Source organism: Thamnophis elegans, chromosome 13, assembly GCF_009769535.1.
Source record: "Thamnophis elegans isolate rThaEle1 chromosome 13, rThaEle1.pri, whole genome shotgun sequence".
In the NCBI taxonomy this organism is placed as follows: Eukaryota; Metazoa; Chordata; class Lepidosauria; order Squamata; family Colubridae; genus Thamnophis; species Thamnophis elegans.
The window spans coordinates 9,261,991-9,281,419 of record NC_045553.1 but is presented as its reverse complement, the minus strand read 5'-3'; the positions used below and the strand labels follow the sequence as shown (position 1 = coordinate 9,281,419).

The following is a 19,429-nucleotide window of genomic DNA, read 5'->3' as shown; positions in this document are numbered from 1 at the left end:
CTTGTGGGACTGTATCATGGTCTGGAACTTGCCGACCATCTCAGCCCACTGAGCCTCCAGGCCTTGCACTCCTGCAGATCTTCCCTCTGCTTGGAAAGCCTATGCTGGTAGTCCTCAGTGAGGTGCTTCTGCTGAGCCTCCTTCTCGGTCAGATCCCTTTTGAACTGAGCTGTTTTGCCAACTCTTTCTCCTGGTGCCTGCTTAGTTCCAGCCACTGCTTCCTGTTGGGGTCCTAAGGAGCCCGGGCGTGGAGGCCGAGGAGTGGCTGGGAGGGGAGGGGCGAGCAGAGGCTGGCGAGGCGCCCCGCAATGTGAGTGACATGAAGTTGGCCACGTCCACCCAGTCACATGACCACCTAGGCACTCCCACCCAGCCGGTCATTAGGCAGATCATATTCGTGGTCTGGGGGATTTAAAATTATGAATTTAGTGGTCCCTGAGGTCCGAAAGGTTGGGGACCCCTGGACTAGACATGCGTAGCTCCCTCAACTGTCCATCGCATGGTTTCGCCTCCAGACCCTCCATCATCTTTGTGGCTCTTCTCTTGCACTCTTTCTAGGGTCTCAACATCTTTGTCCACGTACGGTGTGCAGTCACGTATTTTTATTATGATTCCAAGAGGATTTGTCGGCTGTACAAAGAGGGTTGACGGGACCTTTGATAACTACCCATCAGGGGGTTGCTAGAGCCACCCTCAGCCTCCCTTGGTGACTGCTGCTTCTCTCCATACTTCGAGAGATGGGAACCTGTTTGTCCCTACATCAACGCCAAGAAAATAATCCGGTGTGCATCTCTGAAGCGCGGGAATGTAAAGCCGTACTTACCGTCAAAGTTTTAGGATACCTCCTTACTCGTCTGCAGGTTTCATCCTCATCTGGGCTTGCATTTGGGCAATCATCTCCTGCATACGACGCAACTGGGTGGGTGGCAGGGGGGGGAGAAAAAGAGAGAAAATGCAGTGAGCACAGGTAGCCATAGCAAGTAGACTTATATACCACTTCACAGTGCTTTACAACTGTTTGCAAAGTCAGCATATTGTCCCCAACAACTTGAGTCATCTGATCTTAATACCTTTTTTGCACTGCTAGACATAAAATATCTATTCTATTCATCCATCCATCCATCCATCCTCTTTCTTTCTCTATCTCTCTTTCCTACCTGCATCTACTGTATCTATAGCAATATCACTTAGGCTTATACACAGTGCTTTACAACCCTGTCTACAAAGTCAGCATATTTCTGTTGTGGCCCGCCAGCAGAGCTGGCGGCAGATTGGGACAGTGAGGAGGTTGGGGAGGAACATGGGCCAGTCCTGGAGTCTGCGGAAGGCTCTGATGAGGGCTCTGTGTCAGAGGCAGAGAGGGGGCCGGGGCCATCTGACAGTTATCAGCTACCTTTGGAGTCGGAGATCAGCGCACATCGGGAACAGCTGGAGCCTGTTCCCAATGTGCGCATACGCAGAGTTGCCAGAAGAAAAGAACATCTAAGAAATCAGTGTTGACTTGGGAATAAAGCCGCACGTGAACAGTGAATGGCCCCTCCCATAGGGGAATAAAGAGGAGCGAAAGGGGAGTGGAGTTTGCAGGAGGCCGTAAGTTCAATTCATTTGGGTGAAGATCTGTTCCTGACTTCTTGCCAAGGAATTGCTGCTACAGCGTGGAGTTTGGGAGATATCGGCCTGGCAGCTCTCCAAGCCTGATAAAGTTGTGAAATCTCTTAAAAGATTGTTTGCTGGGACTTTGCTGGAGAGGAATTCACTTTAAACTCAATAAAACGGGTTTTATCGGGACGAAGAGTTGGCTTCGTGCTTTTGGGAAGCCTAGGTCAGAACTATTTCCCCCAACAATCTGTGTCCTCATTTTACCCACCTCAGAAGGATGGAAGGCTAAGTCAACCTTGAGCCAGCCTGGATTGAACTCCTGGCAGTGAGCAGAGTTAGCTTGCAATACTGCATTCTAACCCCTGTACCATCCGGGAGCATATGTGAAGTAAGGCGATGCAATGCAATATAAAAATTTTAATGTGTTGTAGTCCTTGACTTAAAACCAGTCACTTAACGACCGTTACAAAGGGACTTGAAAATGTTATTTATGACCGGTCCTCAAAGTTACGACTGTCATGGTTCTGTTGTCACTTGATCACATTTTGGCCAAAAAGTGTCCATTGGATAAAATTGATTTGGACTTTGCTTAATAGCAATAGCCCTTAGATTTATATAGCGCTTCACAGTGCTTTACAGGCCTCTCTAAGCAGGCTCTACAGAGTCCAGGACCATGGCAACTTGCTTAATGACCATTATCAAAATGGTCACAACATCGAATTTGTCCCATGATGATTCGACTTATGGCCGCAATGACTTGCAACCAAAACTCTGGGCTCCGTTATGGCCCTAAGTGGAGGATAGATAAAAGGAAAAGATTCCCCTGTACATGCGTGCTAGCCGTTCCTGACTCTAGGGGGCGGTGCTCATCTCTATTTCAAAGCCGAAGAGCCAGCGCTGTCCGAAGACGTCTCCGTGGTCATGTGGCCGGCATGGCTCAATGCCGAAGGCACACGGAACGCTGTTCCCTTCCCACCAAAGATGGTCCCTATTTTTCTACTTGCATTTTTTCGTGCTTTTCGTGCTAGGTTGGCAGAAGCTGGGACAAGTCACGGGAGCTCACTCCGTTATGCCCCCTTTTCTGATCGGCTAAGCGTCTTAGCCACTGTGTCCCCTTAAGTTGAGGATTACCCGTATTAAAAAAAAATCCACTGGATTCTACAGAGTGAAAAATCCAAGAATTTCCATTCAGAAAACCACCAATAATGGGAAGATATTCCCACGATGCTGTAACAAGCTATTTGGTATTCAAGGTATGTTTCAACGAGCCACTAATCTGGAGGAATGTGGCCAAAACACACAAGCTGTTACAACCAGCTTGCAATTATTATTTTCTTCAATTCTCCCGTGGGAATCATTTTCTCCCGTGGGACTTCTTTGCAGAAGCCACATTCTTCAAGTATGACCCATTGCTCGCTCCATGCTATTTATGGACAGCAATCTGTTTTCTTCTTTTCCCGTCCATTCTGGCATTTACGGTAAACCGAACAAGAAAAGACTAGAAGAATTTTTTAATAAAAATAACCGTGGCAGGAAGGAGGATGAAGAATTCAGCCAAGAGCATGTCTGCGTTACTATAAAAACATTTTTTTAAAAATCTATTTGCTAGTGGATTCATAAATGTGAATATATTTGAGTCCCAATGGCTCAAGCCTTCCAAATTAGAATAAAGTAGAGTAGAGTAGAATAGAATAGAATAGCAGAGTTGGAAGGGACCTTGGAGGTCTTCTAGTCCAACCCCCTGCTCAGGCAGGAAACCCTACACCATTTCAGACAAATGGTTATCCAACATCTTCTTTAAAACTTCCAGTGCTGGGGCATTCACAACTTCTGGAGGCAAGTTTGTCCCACTGGTTAATTGTTCTCACTGTCTTGAAATTCCTCCTTAGTTCTAAGTTGCTTCTCTCCTTGATTAGTTTCCACCCATTGCTTCTTGTCCTGCCCTTGGGTGTTTTGGAGAATAATTTGAATCCCTCTTCTTTGTGGCAGCCCCTGAGATATTGGAAGATTGCTATCATGTCACCCCTAGTCCTTCTTTTCATCAGACTAGCGAGACATCATTCTGAGGTCGGTAAAATGAGGGCCCAAATTGTTGGGGTCAATGTGCTGACTCCATAAGAGAGTGAAGCACTGTGAAGCGGTACATAAGTCTAAGGGCTATTGCTATATGAATAGAATAGGATAGAATGTAAAAAGAATAGAATAGAATAGAACAAGCATAGAATAGAACAGAATAGACTGTAAAAGAATAGGATAGGGTAGGGTAGGGTAGGATAGAATAGAATGTAGGATAGGATAGGATGTAAAAAGTATAGAATAGAATAGAAAAAGAATAGTATAGAATAAAATAAAATAGAATAGAACAGAACAGAACGTGATAGGATAGGATAGGATGTAAAAAGAATAGAATAGAATATAAAAAGAATAGAATATAAAAACAATAGGGATAGGATACAATAGAATGTAAAAAGAATAGAATAGAATATAGAAAGAATAGAATAGAATAGAATATAAAAAGAATAGGATAGAATAGAATAGAATAGAATGAATAGAATGTAAAAAGAATAGAATAGAATATAAAAAGAATAGGGTAGGATAGGATAGGATGTAAAAAGAATAGAATAGAATAGAATATAGAAAGAATAGAATAGAATAGAAAAAGAATAGAATAGAATAGAAAAAGAATAGGGTAGGGTAGGATAGGATAGGATAGGATAGAACGTAAAAAGATTAAAATAGAATAGAATATAGAAAGAATAGAATGGAATATAAAAAGAATACAAAAATAAAGGATAGGATAGGATAGGATAGAATAGAACGTAAAAAGAATAGAATAGAATAGAAATAGAATAGAATGTAAAAAGAATAGAATAGAATAGAAAAAGAATAGAATAGAATGTAAAAAGAATAGAATAGAATAGAAAAAGAATAGGGTAGGATAGAATAGAATACAGAAAGAATAGAATAGAATAGAATATAAAAAGGATAGGATAGAATAGAATGTAAAAAGAATAGAATAGAAAAAGAATAGGGTAGGATAGGATATCATGTAAAAAGAATAGAATAGAACAGAATATAGAAAGAATAGAATAGAATATAAAAAGGAATAGAAAAACAATAGCATAGAATAGGATAGGGCAGGATAGGATACAATAGAATGTAAAAAGAATAGAATATAATTCTTTATTGGCCCATATCTAAGCATAAACAGTAATTTCAGCACAGATTAAACATCTCTATTCTTGTTCCTACTTCACTTCCTTCATTATCATCATCATCACTATCTTCTCCAAATTCCTGCATTTTCTACATATTTAAGAGGCCCAGGGATTTAAGCAGCCACCCAATTTGTACAACATCCTGCTCTGTTGTGGCTTTAGAACTCTTGCATAATTCAGGCGCTTGGCAAGCAGTTCATATTTATCACGGGTGCACTGTTCCCAGGCTCATGGGATCCCCTTCCGCAACAAGCAAAATCAACAGACAAGCCAGATTCACTTAACAACCGTGTTGCTAACTGAACCGCTGCAGTGATTCACTTAGCAACGGTGGCATGAAAAGCCATCAAATGGGGCAAAACTCACTTAATAAGTGGCTCGCTCAGCAACAGAAATTTGGGGGCTCAATTTGTTAGTCGTAAGTTGAGGGCTAACGGCAGCCAATATCGACCTAAGCTAAGTGCTCAAGTGCCAATTACTTTTCCGCCCTGTGTTTCTTTCGAGCAACAGTGAATGTTCTGACCGGAATATTTGAAATGAACAGAGAAAGCTATCGGAGGATGCTGAATTGAAGGAGGAGAAGGCATCTTTTTACATGTGGGAGATCAGATTTAAAAAACGGTGGACTTTTGAGACCTGAGAGACTCAAAACATGCTTTTTTTTTGTTTCTGTTTCGGAAGGACTTTCCTGTTTCAAGACTCGTTTTGTTTTTGGAAAAAAGTAGCTAGCTTTATATTTGGAAGAAGAGATATAGATATTTAAAGGCAATTCGGGAAGCAAAAGTCCAGGAGACACAACACTAAATGAATACCAGTAAGAAACAGACCAGTTTGGCAGCTGGAACAAAGCATGGAAAAGATTAATTGTTCTCAAAAGTCAAGGATTTTTATTCTTTGATAAAACCCAGAATAACTATTGAGCAGGATATCTTGATCCTGGTGAGTCTGGCACTCCTCCAAGGTCTGTCTGTCTGTCTGTCTCTCTCTCTCTCACACACACACACACACACATGGGGGGGGGAGAGGGAGACAGAGAGAGAGACAGGTGGGGGAAAGAGAGAGAGGGATAGAGAGACAGAGAGAGGAGAGAGAGAGACAGAGAGAGACACAGAAAGAGGGGAGAGGGAGAGACAGGTGGGGAGGGAGAGAAAGAGAGAAGGAGAGAGAAAGACAGAGAGGAGAGAGACACACAGAGAGAGGACAGAAAGACAGACAGACAGAGAGAGGGGAGAGAGAGAGACAGGTAGGGGAAAGAGAGGGAGGGAGAGAGAGAGACAGAGAGAGGAGAGACAGACAGACAGACAGAGAGACACAAAAAGAGGGGAGAAGGAGAGACAGGGAGGGAGGGAGAGAAAGAGAGAGAGAAAGACAGAGAGGAGAGAGACACACAGAGAGAGGACAGAAAGACAGACAGACAGAGAGAGGGGAGAGAGACAGAGACAGGTAGGGGAAAGAGAGGGAGGGAGAGAGAGAGAGAGGAGAGACAGACAGACAGACAGAGAGAGAGACACAAAAAGAGGGGAGAAGGAGAGACAGGGAGGGAGGGAGAGAAAGAGAGAAAGACAGAGAGGAGAGAGACACACAGAGAGAGGACAGAAAGACAGACAGACAGAGAGAGGGGGGGAGAGAGAGACAGGTAGGGGAAAGAGAGGGAGGGAGAGAGAGAGACAGAGAGAGGAGAGACAGACAGACAGAGAGACACAAAAAGAGGGGAGAAGGAGAGACAGGGAGGGAGGGAGAGAAAGAGAGAGAGAAAGACAGAGAGGAGAGAGACACACAGAGAGAGGACAGAAAGACAGACAGAGAGAGAGAGGGGAGAGAGACAGAGACAGGTAGGGGAAAGAGAGGGAGGGAGAGAGAGAGAGAGGAGAGACAGACAGACAGAGAGAGAGACACAAAAAGAGGGGAGAAGGAGAGACAGGGAGGGAGGGAGAGAAAGAGAGAGAGAAAGACAGAGAGGAGAGAGACACACAGAGAGAGGACAGAAAGACAGACAGAGAGAGAGAGAGGGGGGAGAGAGAGACAGGTGGGGGAAAGAGAGGGGGGAGAGAGAGAGACAGGAGAGAGAGACAGAGAGAGACACAGAAAGAGGGGAGAGGGGGAGACAGGTGGGGAGGGAGAGAAAGAGAGAGGGAGAGAGAAAGATAGAGGAGAGAGACACACAGAGAGAGGACAGAAAGACAGACAGACAGAAGGAAGAGAGAGAGACAGGTGGGGGAAAGAGAGGGAGGAAGAGAGAGAGACAGAGATAAGAGAGAGACACAGAAAGAGGGGAGAGGGGGAGACAGGTGGGGAGGGAGAGAATGAGAGAGGGAGAGAGAAAGATAGAGAGGAGAGAGACACACAGAGAGAGGACAGAAAGACAGACAGACAGACAGACAGAGGGGAGAGAGAGAAAGGGAGAGAGATGTTCAGAAGGTTATATAAACTTTCCAGATTTGTAAACAGAATTTCAAGCGCTATTACTGCTCAGAATGTAAAACACTAAAAGGGAAATTGATGTTTGCACTCCCAACAAAGTCCAAGGAATGCAAACCCATTTCCTGTGTCTTTTTTAGTCCTGCTTTTCCATCTTACTTGAGCATTATAAACACTGCTTTAGAGAACAGGCAGCTTCTTAGGTAAGAGGAAGGATAAACTGGCTTGCAAGATGGTTATGACACTAAAAAATACCGAAGGAAGTTTTTGAAGAATGGAATCAGAAGAGAGTAGCCACCATATCAACAATTTCAGTGGTGAAGTCTGCTTCTATGGATAGCTTAACATCCAGCCAATGCCATCTGGCTACGACCCGGGGGAGGGCCTTCTCTGTTGCAGCTCCGGTCCTTTGGAACGAACTCCACACGGAGATTCGGACCCTCACCTCTCTCCCTGCTTTCCAAAAAGCCGTTAAAACCTGGCTGTGTCGGCAGGCTTGGGGTTGATGAGCTCCCTTCCCCTCTCGACAGATGTGGTTGTTGGTCATTTTAAATGTTTATTTTGTACTTGTATGTTTCCCCTTCCCGTTTAAGTTGTTCGCCGCCCTGAGTCCCTTTTAGGGAATAGGGGGGCATATAAATAAAATAAAACTTAAACTTAAACTTAAACATTCAAATGAATGTTATTTGACAAGATAAGAGATGGTACTGAAAATGGACTTACATCAGACAGGCCAGGAGAATGACTTAGAAAAGGATGTTTCACTGGATCTCTGCAAAAGCAACTGGCTCAGTTTCCCAAATGTAAAAGGGAATTTACAAATGAGAAACCAAGAAAGAGATCTGGGTAATCTTTTTTTCCCCCTACCGGATTTATAAAAGAGAACTCTTAAAGCCTTGAAGAACTCTGCAATTCTTATATAAAATTCCCAATAACTAACTAAATAAAAATACGGTGTATAATAAGTTCGATCACCAGGTTTGGAGGGCATCTGATGCCTCTTTACTGTTCCTTTTGCTTGGCTCTTTAACCATGATTAAATGTGCTGTTGTGGCCTGCCAGCGGCCAGCAGAGCTGGCGGCAGATTCGGACAGTGAGAAGGTTGGGGAGGAACTTGGGCCAGTCCTGGAGTCTGGGGAAGGCTCTGATGAGGGCTCTGTGTCGGAAGCAGAGAGGGGGCCAGAGCCATCTGACAGTTATCATCTGCCTTCAGAATCAGAGATCAGTGGGGCAGAAGAACAGCTGGAGCCTGTTCCCGATGTATGCATGCACAGAGCTGCCAGGAGAAGGGAACAGCTAAGGAACAAGGGTCGACTTGGGAATAAAGCCACAGGTGGACGCTGAATGGCCCCTCCCAGAGGAAATAAAAGAGGAGCGAAAGGGGAGTGGAGTTTGCAGGAGGCCATTAGTTCAATTCATTCGGGTGAAGATCTGTTCCTGACTTCGTGCCAAGGAATTGCTGCTACAGCGTGGCGTTTGGAAGATATCGGCCTGGCAGCTCTCCAAGCCTGAGAAAGGTCTGTAGTTGTGAAATCTCTTGAAAGACTGTTGGGCGGGACTTTGCTGGAGAGGAATTCCCTTTAAACTAAATAAAAGAGGTTTCACCGGGACAAGGAGTCGGGTTCATGCTCTTGGGAAGCCTAGGTCAGAACATGTTTATCCTTCCAAAAGACGATCGTTGCTGGTTAACAGTAACTAAATTTGAACTCAACCGATATCCCCCAGCCTGGCTTTTAGGTCCTTACCTCAGCCTCCTTCTGCTGAAGGATCCTGTCTTTGTCCAGGACTTCTTCCTCTGCAGGCCTGTGAAATATAAAATGGATTCGGTTGGACCAAGTTGACAGTTATTTGGATTGTGGACTTTTTCCCCCCTGTGAAACCTGGCAGGGAAAGCCAAATTCAGACAAAGAGAACTACTGAAAATGCAAGATCCGTTTTTCTCACCATGTACGTGTGTACACCCGAAGTAGACTGGGTTGTTTCTCTGTGTCATATATGTATACGCATAATTTTGTATTTATTTATTTAGTCATGTTTATGGTAGTGTATATTGGAGATGGAGATGCTTTGAGAGCTGAATGCAACGAAATTTCATTTTAATAATTGCCGATTAGTGTACATTCATTGACAATAAAGTTATTCTATTCTATTATACTATCCTATTCTATTCTATCCTATTATCCTATCCTAATCTAATCTATTCTAATCTTATTCTATTCCTTAATCCTTTTGCTTCTCCTTCTCCTTTTATTCTATTATCCTATCCTATCCTAATCTAATCTATTCTAATTTTATTCTATTCTGTTCCTTAATCCTTTTGCTTCTCCTTCTCCTTCTTTCTATTCTATTATCCTATCCTATTTTATCCTATTCTATTATCCTATCTTATCCTATCCTAATCTTATTTTATTCTGTTCCTTAATCATTTTGCTTCTCCTTCTCCTTTCTATTCTATTATCCTATCCTATTTTATCCTATTCTATTATCCTAACTTATCCTATCCTAATCTTATTTTATTCTGTTCCTTAATCATTTTGCTTCTCCTTCTCCTTTCTATTCTATTATCCTATTCTATTATCCTATCCTATCCTATCCTATTCTAATTTTATTGTATTCTGTTCCTTAATCCTTTTGCTTCTCCTTCTCCTTCTTTCTATTCTATTATCCTATCCTATTTTATCCTATTCTATTATCCTATCTTATCCTATCTAATCTTATTTTATTCTGTTCCTTAATCATTTTGCTTCTCCTTCTCCTTTCTATTCTATTATCCTATCCTATCCTATTCTAATGTTATTCTATCCTGTTCCTTAATCCTTTTGCTTCGCCTTCTCCTTCTTTCTATTCTATTATCCTATTCTATTATCCTATCCAATGCTAATCTAATCTTATTCTATTCTATTAATCCTTTTGCTTCTCCTTCTCCTCCTATTCTATTCTATTCTACTCTACTCTATTCTCTATTTTACTCTTTCTTTTTTGTTTATCTTTTAATGCACAAAGGCAAGAACTATACACACACCTACATGCTCACTCCTTGAATTAATAATGTTTTTCTGTACATGCTCTACATGTATCAAAAGAGAAAGCAAAGGAACAGGTTGGTTACTAGCGTGACCCGTCAAAACCGCGCTCGACTAAACCGCACCTGATTAAACCGCGTCGCTGATGTCATTAACAGGGCGACAACAGCCAGCGCGGAGAAAGAAGGGTGCTTTAAATAGTGCTTTGAAAGCAAGCCGATTCAACTTAAGGTAAGGGTTAGTCTTAGGGTTAGCTTTAGGGTTAGGGTTAGGATTAGGTTAAGGGTTAGGGTTAGGGTTAGGGTTAGGTTTAGGGTTAGGTTAAGGGTTAGGTTTAGGATTAGGTTAAGGGTTAGGTTTAGGGGGATTAGGTTTAGGTTTAGGGGTTAATTTTAGGTTTAGGGTTTACAGCATGCTTTTGTCTCCGTGCTGTTGTTGCCCAGTTGATGACGTCAGCGACGTGGTTTAGTCGAGCACGGTTTTGTGGGTGAACCGGTTACTAGTAAGGTGCAATGCAAAACGAAACGAAACAAAATTTCAAAGAGCAACCTTCCACCTCAAGCTCTTGGTCGGCTAAATTCAAATTAGAAAACAGCCTTTAAGTATACAATTTTTTCCCCCCAGAATTCTTTGTAAAGCAAGATGGTTAAAATTAAACATACGAGAGGAAGAGAGAGAATTAGAGGGATAAACAGACTGATTTTAAAGACTGGTGGCATCCTGAAGACACGTCCTGAAGTTGCAAAAGTTGCACACACAAACACACAAAAAAGGGTTATGCAAGGATACATTTGTCAGTTTTTAAAGGGGGTCAGGAGATTCGTTGGTGTTTGGGCTGTCAAAAGCTGAAGCATCTACACTTCTGGAAATAGCCTGCTCTATGACAGCTTTCTGAATTTCTAAGTCGTGGTGTTTGTTCTCGCACATAAGACAAATCTCCTCCTAAATGGCATTTCACACATCCTTCTTAGCTAGAATCTTAACCTCTGGGGAGGATCTGCCATCACAATCCTTATTTTTGCTGAATCTAGAGAGAAAAAGGTGTTTTAAAAGGTAAAGGGCTTCACCTGTCCAGTCATTTCTGCCTCTAGGGGGCAGTGCTCATCTCCGTTCCTTAGCCTTAGACCAGGAAGGTCAAACTCAAGGCTCAGGGGCCGGATCTGACCTGCGGGATGCTTAAGTCTGGCCCCGCGGCCTGGAAATAACATGGGACCACCAGCTCGCGGTGCCACTGGAAGCCAAAATGGGGCGCCGGGGGGGAGGGGGGGAGAGGTGCATGAGCCTCCCCCACACACACCATTTTCAGCCTGGATGACCTACTGCAGCACTCTGCCAGCCAAAATGCGGTATGGGGGGAGCCCACGCACGACCCCCCCGTGCCCCATTTTGGCTGGCAAAGTGCTGCAGGAGGTCATCCAGGCTGAAAATGGGGTGCAGGGGGCCTCACGCGCTTCGCCCATGCCCCGTTTTGGCCAGCAAAGTGTTGCAGGATGTATCCGTACAATCTCCCTCCCCAACCCACCCACATCAGGCCGGCCTGTGGAGAACTACAATGTTGATCCAGCCCTCGAAAAAATCCAGTTTGACACACCCCCCCCTCCCTTAAACCCTTCCATGGTCAGAGGGTCAGGACGATTATACGCCGACAGGCAATGGAATACTATTGCCTTCCCATTTATTTGGTTCCACCACAAATCCGCGAAGCCCTTATCCGCGGAGACATAAGCGCGAAGACTAATTCGCGCCGTTCGAAGCGCTAAGGAAAAACGCGACCCTACCGCGATGACATAATCGCGGAGGGCAAATCCGCACATTCCCAAGCACTCAGTACCCTAAACCTAACCCTAAACCTAAATCTAACCCTAAACCTAACCCTAAACCTAAATCTAACCCTAAACCTAACCCTAAACCTAAACCTAACCCTAAAACAAAACCCTAAACCTAATCCTAACCCTTACCTTAATTGAAATCAGCTTTCTGCCGCGGCGCTGTTTTAAAGCGCCCTTCTGTTGCCGCGCTGTTGTTGCGGCGGTGATGACGTGTGGTGATGACATCGCGGCTTTAGCGACGCGCTTATGTCTCCATGGATAAGGGCTTCGCGGTTTTGTCATGCCACGATTTATTTAATGACAGGTAGTGCTTGACTTAACAACCATTCATTGAGTGACTGTTCAAAATAGGGGTGGGATTCAGCCGGTTCAGACGAACCAGTAGCTCCGACAATCAGCTGAGAGCCGAACCGGCTTGTTCTGACGATCAGGGTCTGGTCGACAAGCCTAGGGTCGTAATCATTAGGGCATTCTGCTATTTGAATCTATAGCTAGTTTCTGGTAATCAACCCTCCCAGGGGGGTCATTTAAAAGGAAATTTGAGGCTCTTTTTTTGCAGTTTGCTTTTAGAAAGGGATGCGGTGGCTCAGTGGCTAAGACGCTGAGCTTGTCAATCAAAAAGGTTGGCAGTTCGAATCCCTAGCACCGCATAACGGAGTGAGCTCCCACTACTTGTCCCAGCTTCTGCCAACCTAGTAGTTCGAAAGCAGGTAACAAATGCAAGTAGAAAGATAGGAACCACCTTTGGTGGGAAGGGAACAGTGTTCCGTGCGCCTTTGGTGTTGAATCATGCCGGCCACATGACCACGGAGACGTCTTCGGACAGCGCTGGCTCTTCGGCTTTGAAACAGAGATGAGCATCGCCCCCTAGAGTCAGGAATGACTAGCACATATGTGCGAGGGGAAGTTTTACCTTAACCTTAAGTTAGGAAAGGTTTTAAAGGGAGATTCATAGCTGCAGCCAACGAAGGAAAGCAACGAGACACGAAGAAAGAACTTACTTGCCAGTCCTTTTTAATCTCTCTGACCGGAAATTTTCGTAATGCAAATCCTGGGTTACTTCTTGGAGGTCTTGCATGTGTGTCCTGAAAGAAGAAACACAATAGAGGTTGATCAGAATGGACATGAAGCCAATGGTATGTCTTCCATATGGCTTATTTAAAAACCTTCTGCAGCCCGGACAGCTGTTAGCAACAAACGAGACAAAATCTTCAAATGTAGCATGAAAATTGTCCAGTAGAGGGAACCCTTGGACTGGAATTTATTCTTTCCAAAGATGCAAAGTGGAATTAAGACTAAACAATCAGGAATTGCTCACTCTCTCTCTGTCTCTCTCTCTGTCTCTATCCATCTATCCATATCTATCCATCCATATCTATCAGTCGATACATTTCTTTCTTTTTATTTTTTTTCTTTCTATCCATTTATATCTATCATCCATATCTATACGTCTATTTATATCTACCTACCTACCCATCATATTTATCCATATTTACCCATATCTGTCTGTCTGTCTGTCTGTCTGTCTGTCTGTCTATCTATCTATCTATCTATCTATCTATCTATCTATCATCTATCTATCTATCTATCTATCTATCTATCTATCTATCATCTATCTATCTCTATCATATCTACCTACCTACCTATCTACTTTATATTTCTTTCTATCTCATATCTACCTACCTGTCTACTGTATGTATCTATCTATCTATCTATCTATCTATCTATCTATCTATCTATCTATCTATCTATCTATCTATCTATCTCATTCATATCTGCCTAGCTACCTATTGTATATTTCTTTCTTTTTTTCTTTCTTTTTCTTTTTCTTTCTTTCTTTCTTTTTCTTTCTTTCTTTCTTTCTTTCCTTTTTCTATCTATCTATCTATCTATCTATCTATCTATCTATCTATCTATCTATCTATCTATCTATCTATCTATCATCTATTTATCTATCATCTATCTATCTATCTATATCATATCTACCTACCTATCTACCGACCTACCTACTTACTGTATATTTCTTTCTATCTATATCTATCTATCTATCTATCTATCTATCTATCTATCTATCTATCATCTATCTATCTATCTATCTATCTCTACCTACCTACCTACCTACCTACCTACCTATCTCTATATCAATCATACCTACCTACCTACCTACCTACTTACCTACCTAACCTACCTACCTACCTACCTACCTACCTACCTACCTACCGTATCTATCTATCTATCTATCTATCTATCTATCTATCTATCTATCTATCTATCATCTATCTATCTATCTATCTATCTATCTATCTATCTATCTATCTATTATCTATCTATCTATCTATCTATCTATCTATCTATCTATAGCTTATCATCCATCTCTATCATCCACCCGTCCATCCATCTAGGATCTCATGTCTTATGTATTTTATCTATCTTATCTGTCATCCCTGTCTGTCCGTCCGTCTGTCCATATCTATACCTCCATCCATCCCTATTTATACATCTCTCTCTATCTATCTATCTATCTATCTATCTATCTATCTATCTATCTATCTATCTATCTATCTATCTATCTATCTATCTATCTCAGTGATATCCATGAGTTTTTTTGCTAGCTGACATAATGCACAGGGCTTCCCTACAAAGAGAGGCCAAAGAAGGTATGGGACTTACACCAGCATCGTGCGTAACTTGAGGAAGTCGTTGTGTTCAGGGTTCTCCACTTCCACCACCCCCCAGGGGTAGAGGCGGCCTCGAATCTTTTTCCCCTTCACTTCGATCAGCTGGTTGGACCCGATCACAGCAAAAGGAACACTGGCCTGGAGGAGTCAAGAGGAGGAAGAATTCCATGTCACCCCACATGTCGGAAAGCTGAGAGACCATCATTTATCCCTGTGATGGCAAGCCTATGGCATGCCATAGGTGGCATGCAGAGCCCTCTCCATTGCACATGTGTGCACCTCCTGCCGGCCAGCTGCTCTTCGGACGGGGCGCATGCAGGGAACAATACTTTTGACAGTGAATAGTGTGCATTTTGGATCCGAGTTCTGTTAAGATGCAGCCTGTTCTGCCTTAAAATGGATTCTACTGCACAGCACAGTGGAGTTGCCATGGTAACGGCTTCAGAGTACTCCACAAGGGGGCTCCCTCTAATACAGGGTTGGGATAAATACATAACCAGGCTATGCCGGGTTATCAGCTAGTAAATAATAAATACATAAATATATAGCCTGAAAGCTGTCAGATTTAGAGGCCCTGGTCACACATGTGAAAAACCACAACTTATCTTTCCAAAAACCCATGATTTGACTCCACAAACAGCAAAAAAATTGCTCCCCCTTCAGAAATGCATCCTTTTGGCGAAAAGCATCCGGGAACTAATTTCTTAAGATGCAGATTCTAGAAAGAATCCAAGGGCCTAACACTGAAAGATTCATTCATTTAGCAATTTTTCTAAGTTACCATCATCTTCTTTCTTTCAACAGCCCTGTAATCCCTTGCAGGGTGGAGTCTGGGCAGCTGAATGGAGCTGAGTGTTTTGATGGCCTAATGCCCTTCCTGTTGCCAATGCAGAGGTTTTTTTCGGCAGATATTTCCTCATTGTGCCCAGAGAGATAGAAATATCTGCCTCTAACTGGGATCGAACTCTCAGCCTGGTGGTTTAGAGGCGGGAGCTCCACCTCTAAGCCACCAGACCACTCCCTTTCTAAGTTACCATGGCACTGGAGAGGGGGGGGGGAAAGGGGGGGGAAACTTACAACTGGTGTCTATGGAGATTCTCAGTCATCCAGGTCATCGTTGTCCCAAAGGTGCTTTTTTTTTCCCCAAGAGACAACTGGACTTTCTGGTTCTTAAGGTCTTCGAAGAAAAAACAAGAAAGCCTTGTGAAAAAGCACCTTTGGGACTTCACGACTGGTCCTCCTCGCTTTTGCGCAGCAGCGTTCCAACTTCGAACGGGGGTTTAAACGAATGGCCGGAAGTCTAGGGCTGTTGGTAATGATACGATTGCGTTGGCTCACCTTCAGGATCCTCGTTTGTTCTTTGAACTCTTCATCCTCGTCAGAGTCGGCATCGGGCAGCTGGTAAATCCGGATGCCATGCTCAGCAATTTCATCTAACACCTGCCAAAGTAAAGAAAGAAAGAAAGAAAGAAAGAAAGAAAGAAAGAAAGAAAGAAAGAAAGAAAGAAAGAAAGAAAGAAAGAAAGATAGATTTGAACTAATGAATTAATTGTTCTCCTGCAAACTCCACTCCCCTTTCGCCCCTTTTTCATTTCCTCTGGGAGGGGCCATTCAACATCCACCTGTGGCCTTACTCCCAAGTCGCCCCCTGTTCTTTAGCTGTTCCCTTCGTCTGGCAGCTCTGCGCATGCGCACACTGGGAACAGGCTCCCACTGTACTTCTGCCTCAATGAAGTCCGACTCCGAAGGCAGCTGATAACTGTCAGACGGCCCTGGCCCCCTCTCTGCCTCCAACACATAGCCCTCCCCAGAACCTTTCCCAAACTCCAGGACTGGCCCAGGTTCCTCCCCAACTTCCTCACTGTCTTGAATCTGTTATGTTGGCTGCCGGCAGGCCACAATATACCCATTTCAACATACCCATTATTCTATTTCTTAGAGGAAAATATAACTCTCCACACAATAATAATAATAATTCCAGTGGTAATCGGCACACTTGGTGCTATTCCAAAAGCACTGGAATTTACATTTAAAACAGTAAAAAATTGACAAAATCACCATCAGTCAAATGCAAAAAGCCGCACTGCTTGGATCTGCACACATATTACGAAAATACATTACGACGTCCTAGGCCCCTGGGTGGGGCCCGACTAGTAATCAATGCCAAATCCGGTGAAACAACTGGCCGCTGTGATACAATTGTGATGATGATGATGATGATGATGATGATGATGATCAACCGAAGAGAACATCCAGGACTAATCCATCCAAACACAAACGGACGCAACATTTTGCAAATCTGGCAGACTATTTTCCAAAGGCGGGGCTTAAAGAATTAGCACACAGTCGTTTTAATTATAGGTTGCCAGAGAGAATAACCCTCCCAGGAACAGCCTAACATGCGGGGACTGGCCAAGATTGGCTAGTCTGCTGTTGGTCAATGATGGGGAATAAGAAAGGCCAGTTTCTCTGGACAGAGATCTTGGCGATAAAGTGTAAAACCCGAAACAATGGCGGGAAAGCCAGCAAGGGTGGCTGAATAATATACCACAGCTGTTCAGCCAAGTGCTTTCCTGAAAGGAAAAAAAGAAAGGAAGAATAGCAAGGAAAACAAACTGCATTTCATACCCCCCCCCCCCAACAATAAAACTGCATTTTGTTTCTTCAGACCTCAGTTTATGGGTCCCTGGGGGCTTCGTGCGTCTTAAAGATTAGGCTTCCCAGGGGGAAAAAAAAGAAGAAGAAAAAGAAGTCAAAATGTAAAGTTTCCCTTCACACAGTCTTTTCTTTTTTGAACTTCCTCAAAAAAACGGCACTGGATGGCTTGTGAATAGGGCACGCATTGATTCCCACTTGAGAGGATGTATTTATTTTATTTTTATGTATTTTGGTTTGTGAAGCATGTGTGAGAAAACTATAAGTATGAATATAGCATATAAACATAGAAGTACAATACAATACAATAGCAGAGTTGGAAGGGACCTTGGAGGTCTTCTAGTCCAACCCTCTGCCTAGGCAGGAAACTCTATACCGCTTCAGACAAATGGCTATCCAACATCTTCTTAAAATCTTCCAGTGTTGGAGCATTCACAACTTCTGGAGGCAAGTCGTTCCACTGATTAATTGTTCTAACTGTCAGGAAATTCCTCCTCAGTTCAGGTGAACTGTGGGGTCCCTGATGCCCTCTGAGCTTGGTTGTTTCCTTGAGGTGTTTCACGACCCAACAAGGTAGCATCATCAGTGCTGGAAGGGAGTGTGGGGTCTGGTCTTTCTTTATATACAATAGCTTGCTTGCAGAGAGTAAACCCCACACCCCTCTAGCGTTGATGATGTTACCTAGTTGGGTGATGAAATGTTTTGCAAGAAAACTACCAAACTCAGAGAGCACCAATACCCCCATAATTAAATTATTCTTATTTAGGAGACTAGTTGATAACCTGACATTGCTCAGGTATTTATTTATAGGGGGAAAATGTCTGGACCAAACGTAATTTTTAATGTTGGATTTTCCCCCTTACCAGAGGGAGCCCCCTTGTGGAATATTGTGAAGCCATTACCATGGCGACTCCACTGCGCTGTTCAGTAGAAGTCATTTTACAGCAGTATGGTAGAAGCCATTTTAAGGCACAACAGGCTGTATCTTAACAGAACACACACCCCCGAGGGGTATTAAAGGTGTCTTTCATTTCATTTCATTTCATTTTATTAAGTTTGTATGCCGCCCTATTCCCGAGAGACTCAGGGCGGCTAACAATAAAAAGGGAGGGGATACAAAAACAAAATAAAAAACAACAATTTAAAATTCTACAACAGCCGTAACCTCAAATGGGGCTGGATAGTTCAACAGCCCCAGGCCTGCCGGAACAGCCACAGAGAAGGATCTGCTTTGCGGAAGGCCAGAAGGGTAGTAAGGGTCCGGATCTCCACAGGGAGATCGTTCCAGAGGGCCGGAGCAGCCACAGAGAAGGCCCTCCCCTGAGGAGTCGCCAGCCGACATTGGCCGGCAGATGGAATTCGGAGGCCTAGTCTGTGGGATCTAATAGGTCTTTGGGAGGTGACTGGCAGGAGGCGGTCTCTCAAGTACCCAGGTCCGATACCATGTAGGGCTTTAAAAGTAACGACTAGCACCTTGAAGCGTGTCTGGAGACCAATGGGCAGCCAGTGCAGCTCGCAGAGGATAGGTGTAACGTGGGTGTACCGAGGTGCACCACAATCGCCCGCGCGGCTGCGTTCTGGACAAGCTGAAGTCTTCGAACACTCTTCAAGGGCAGCCCCATGAAGAGCGTGTTACAGTAATCCAGTCTTGAGGTGACAAGGGCGTGAGTGACTATCCAAAGGGCTCCCGGTCCAGGTAGGGCCGCAATTGGTGCACCAGGCGAACCTGGGCAAAGGTCCCCCTGGTCACAGCCGACAGATGATGTTCTAAAGTCAGCTGCGGATCCAGGACGACTCCCAAATTGCAGGCCCTCTCTGAGGGGCGTATAATTTCACTCCCCAGGCTGAGAGATGGAATAGCTGGACCATCTTTGGGAGGGAGCATCAATAGCCACTCGGTCTTGTCGGGATTGAGCACCAACTTGTTCGTTCCCATCCAGACCCTGACAGCCTCCAGGCACTGGCACATCACTTCTACCGTTTCACTGAGTTGGCACGGGGCGGACAGA

The 19,429-nt window shown here is 43.9% G+C and overlaps 1 protein-coding gene across 1 annotated transcript in view; it reads right to left on the bottom strand.

The window, feature by feature from the left end:
* The window catches only part of LOC116516939 (septin-2), a 60,230-nt gene that overhangs the window by 9,538 nt on the left and 31,263 nt on the right, over nt 1-19,429 (bottom strand). The window contains exons 8-12 of the mRNA XM_032229627.1: nt 16,104-16,205; nt 14,758-14,903; nt 13,089-13,172; nt 8,981-9,038; nt 824-915 (exon numbers count right to left, since the gene is read on the bottom strand). Coding sequence (XP_032085518.1) covers nt 847-915; nt 8,981-9,038; nt 13,089-13,172; nt 14,758-14,903; nt 16,104-16,205 — 459 coding nt within the window. The 3' untranslated portion in view covers nt 824-846. The remainder of the gene's footprint in view (nt 1-823; nt 916-8,980; nt 9,039-13,088; nt 13,173-14,757; nt 14,904-16,103; nt 16,206-19,429) is intronic.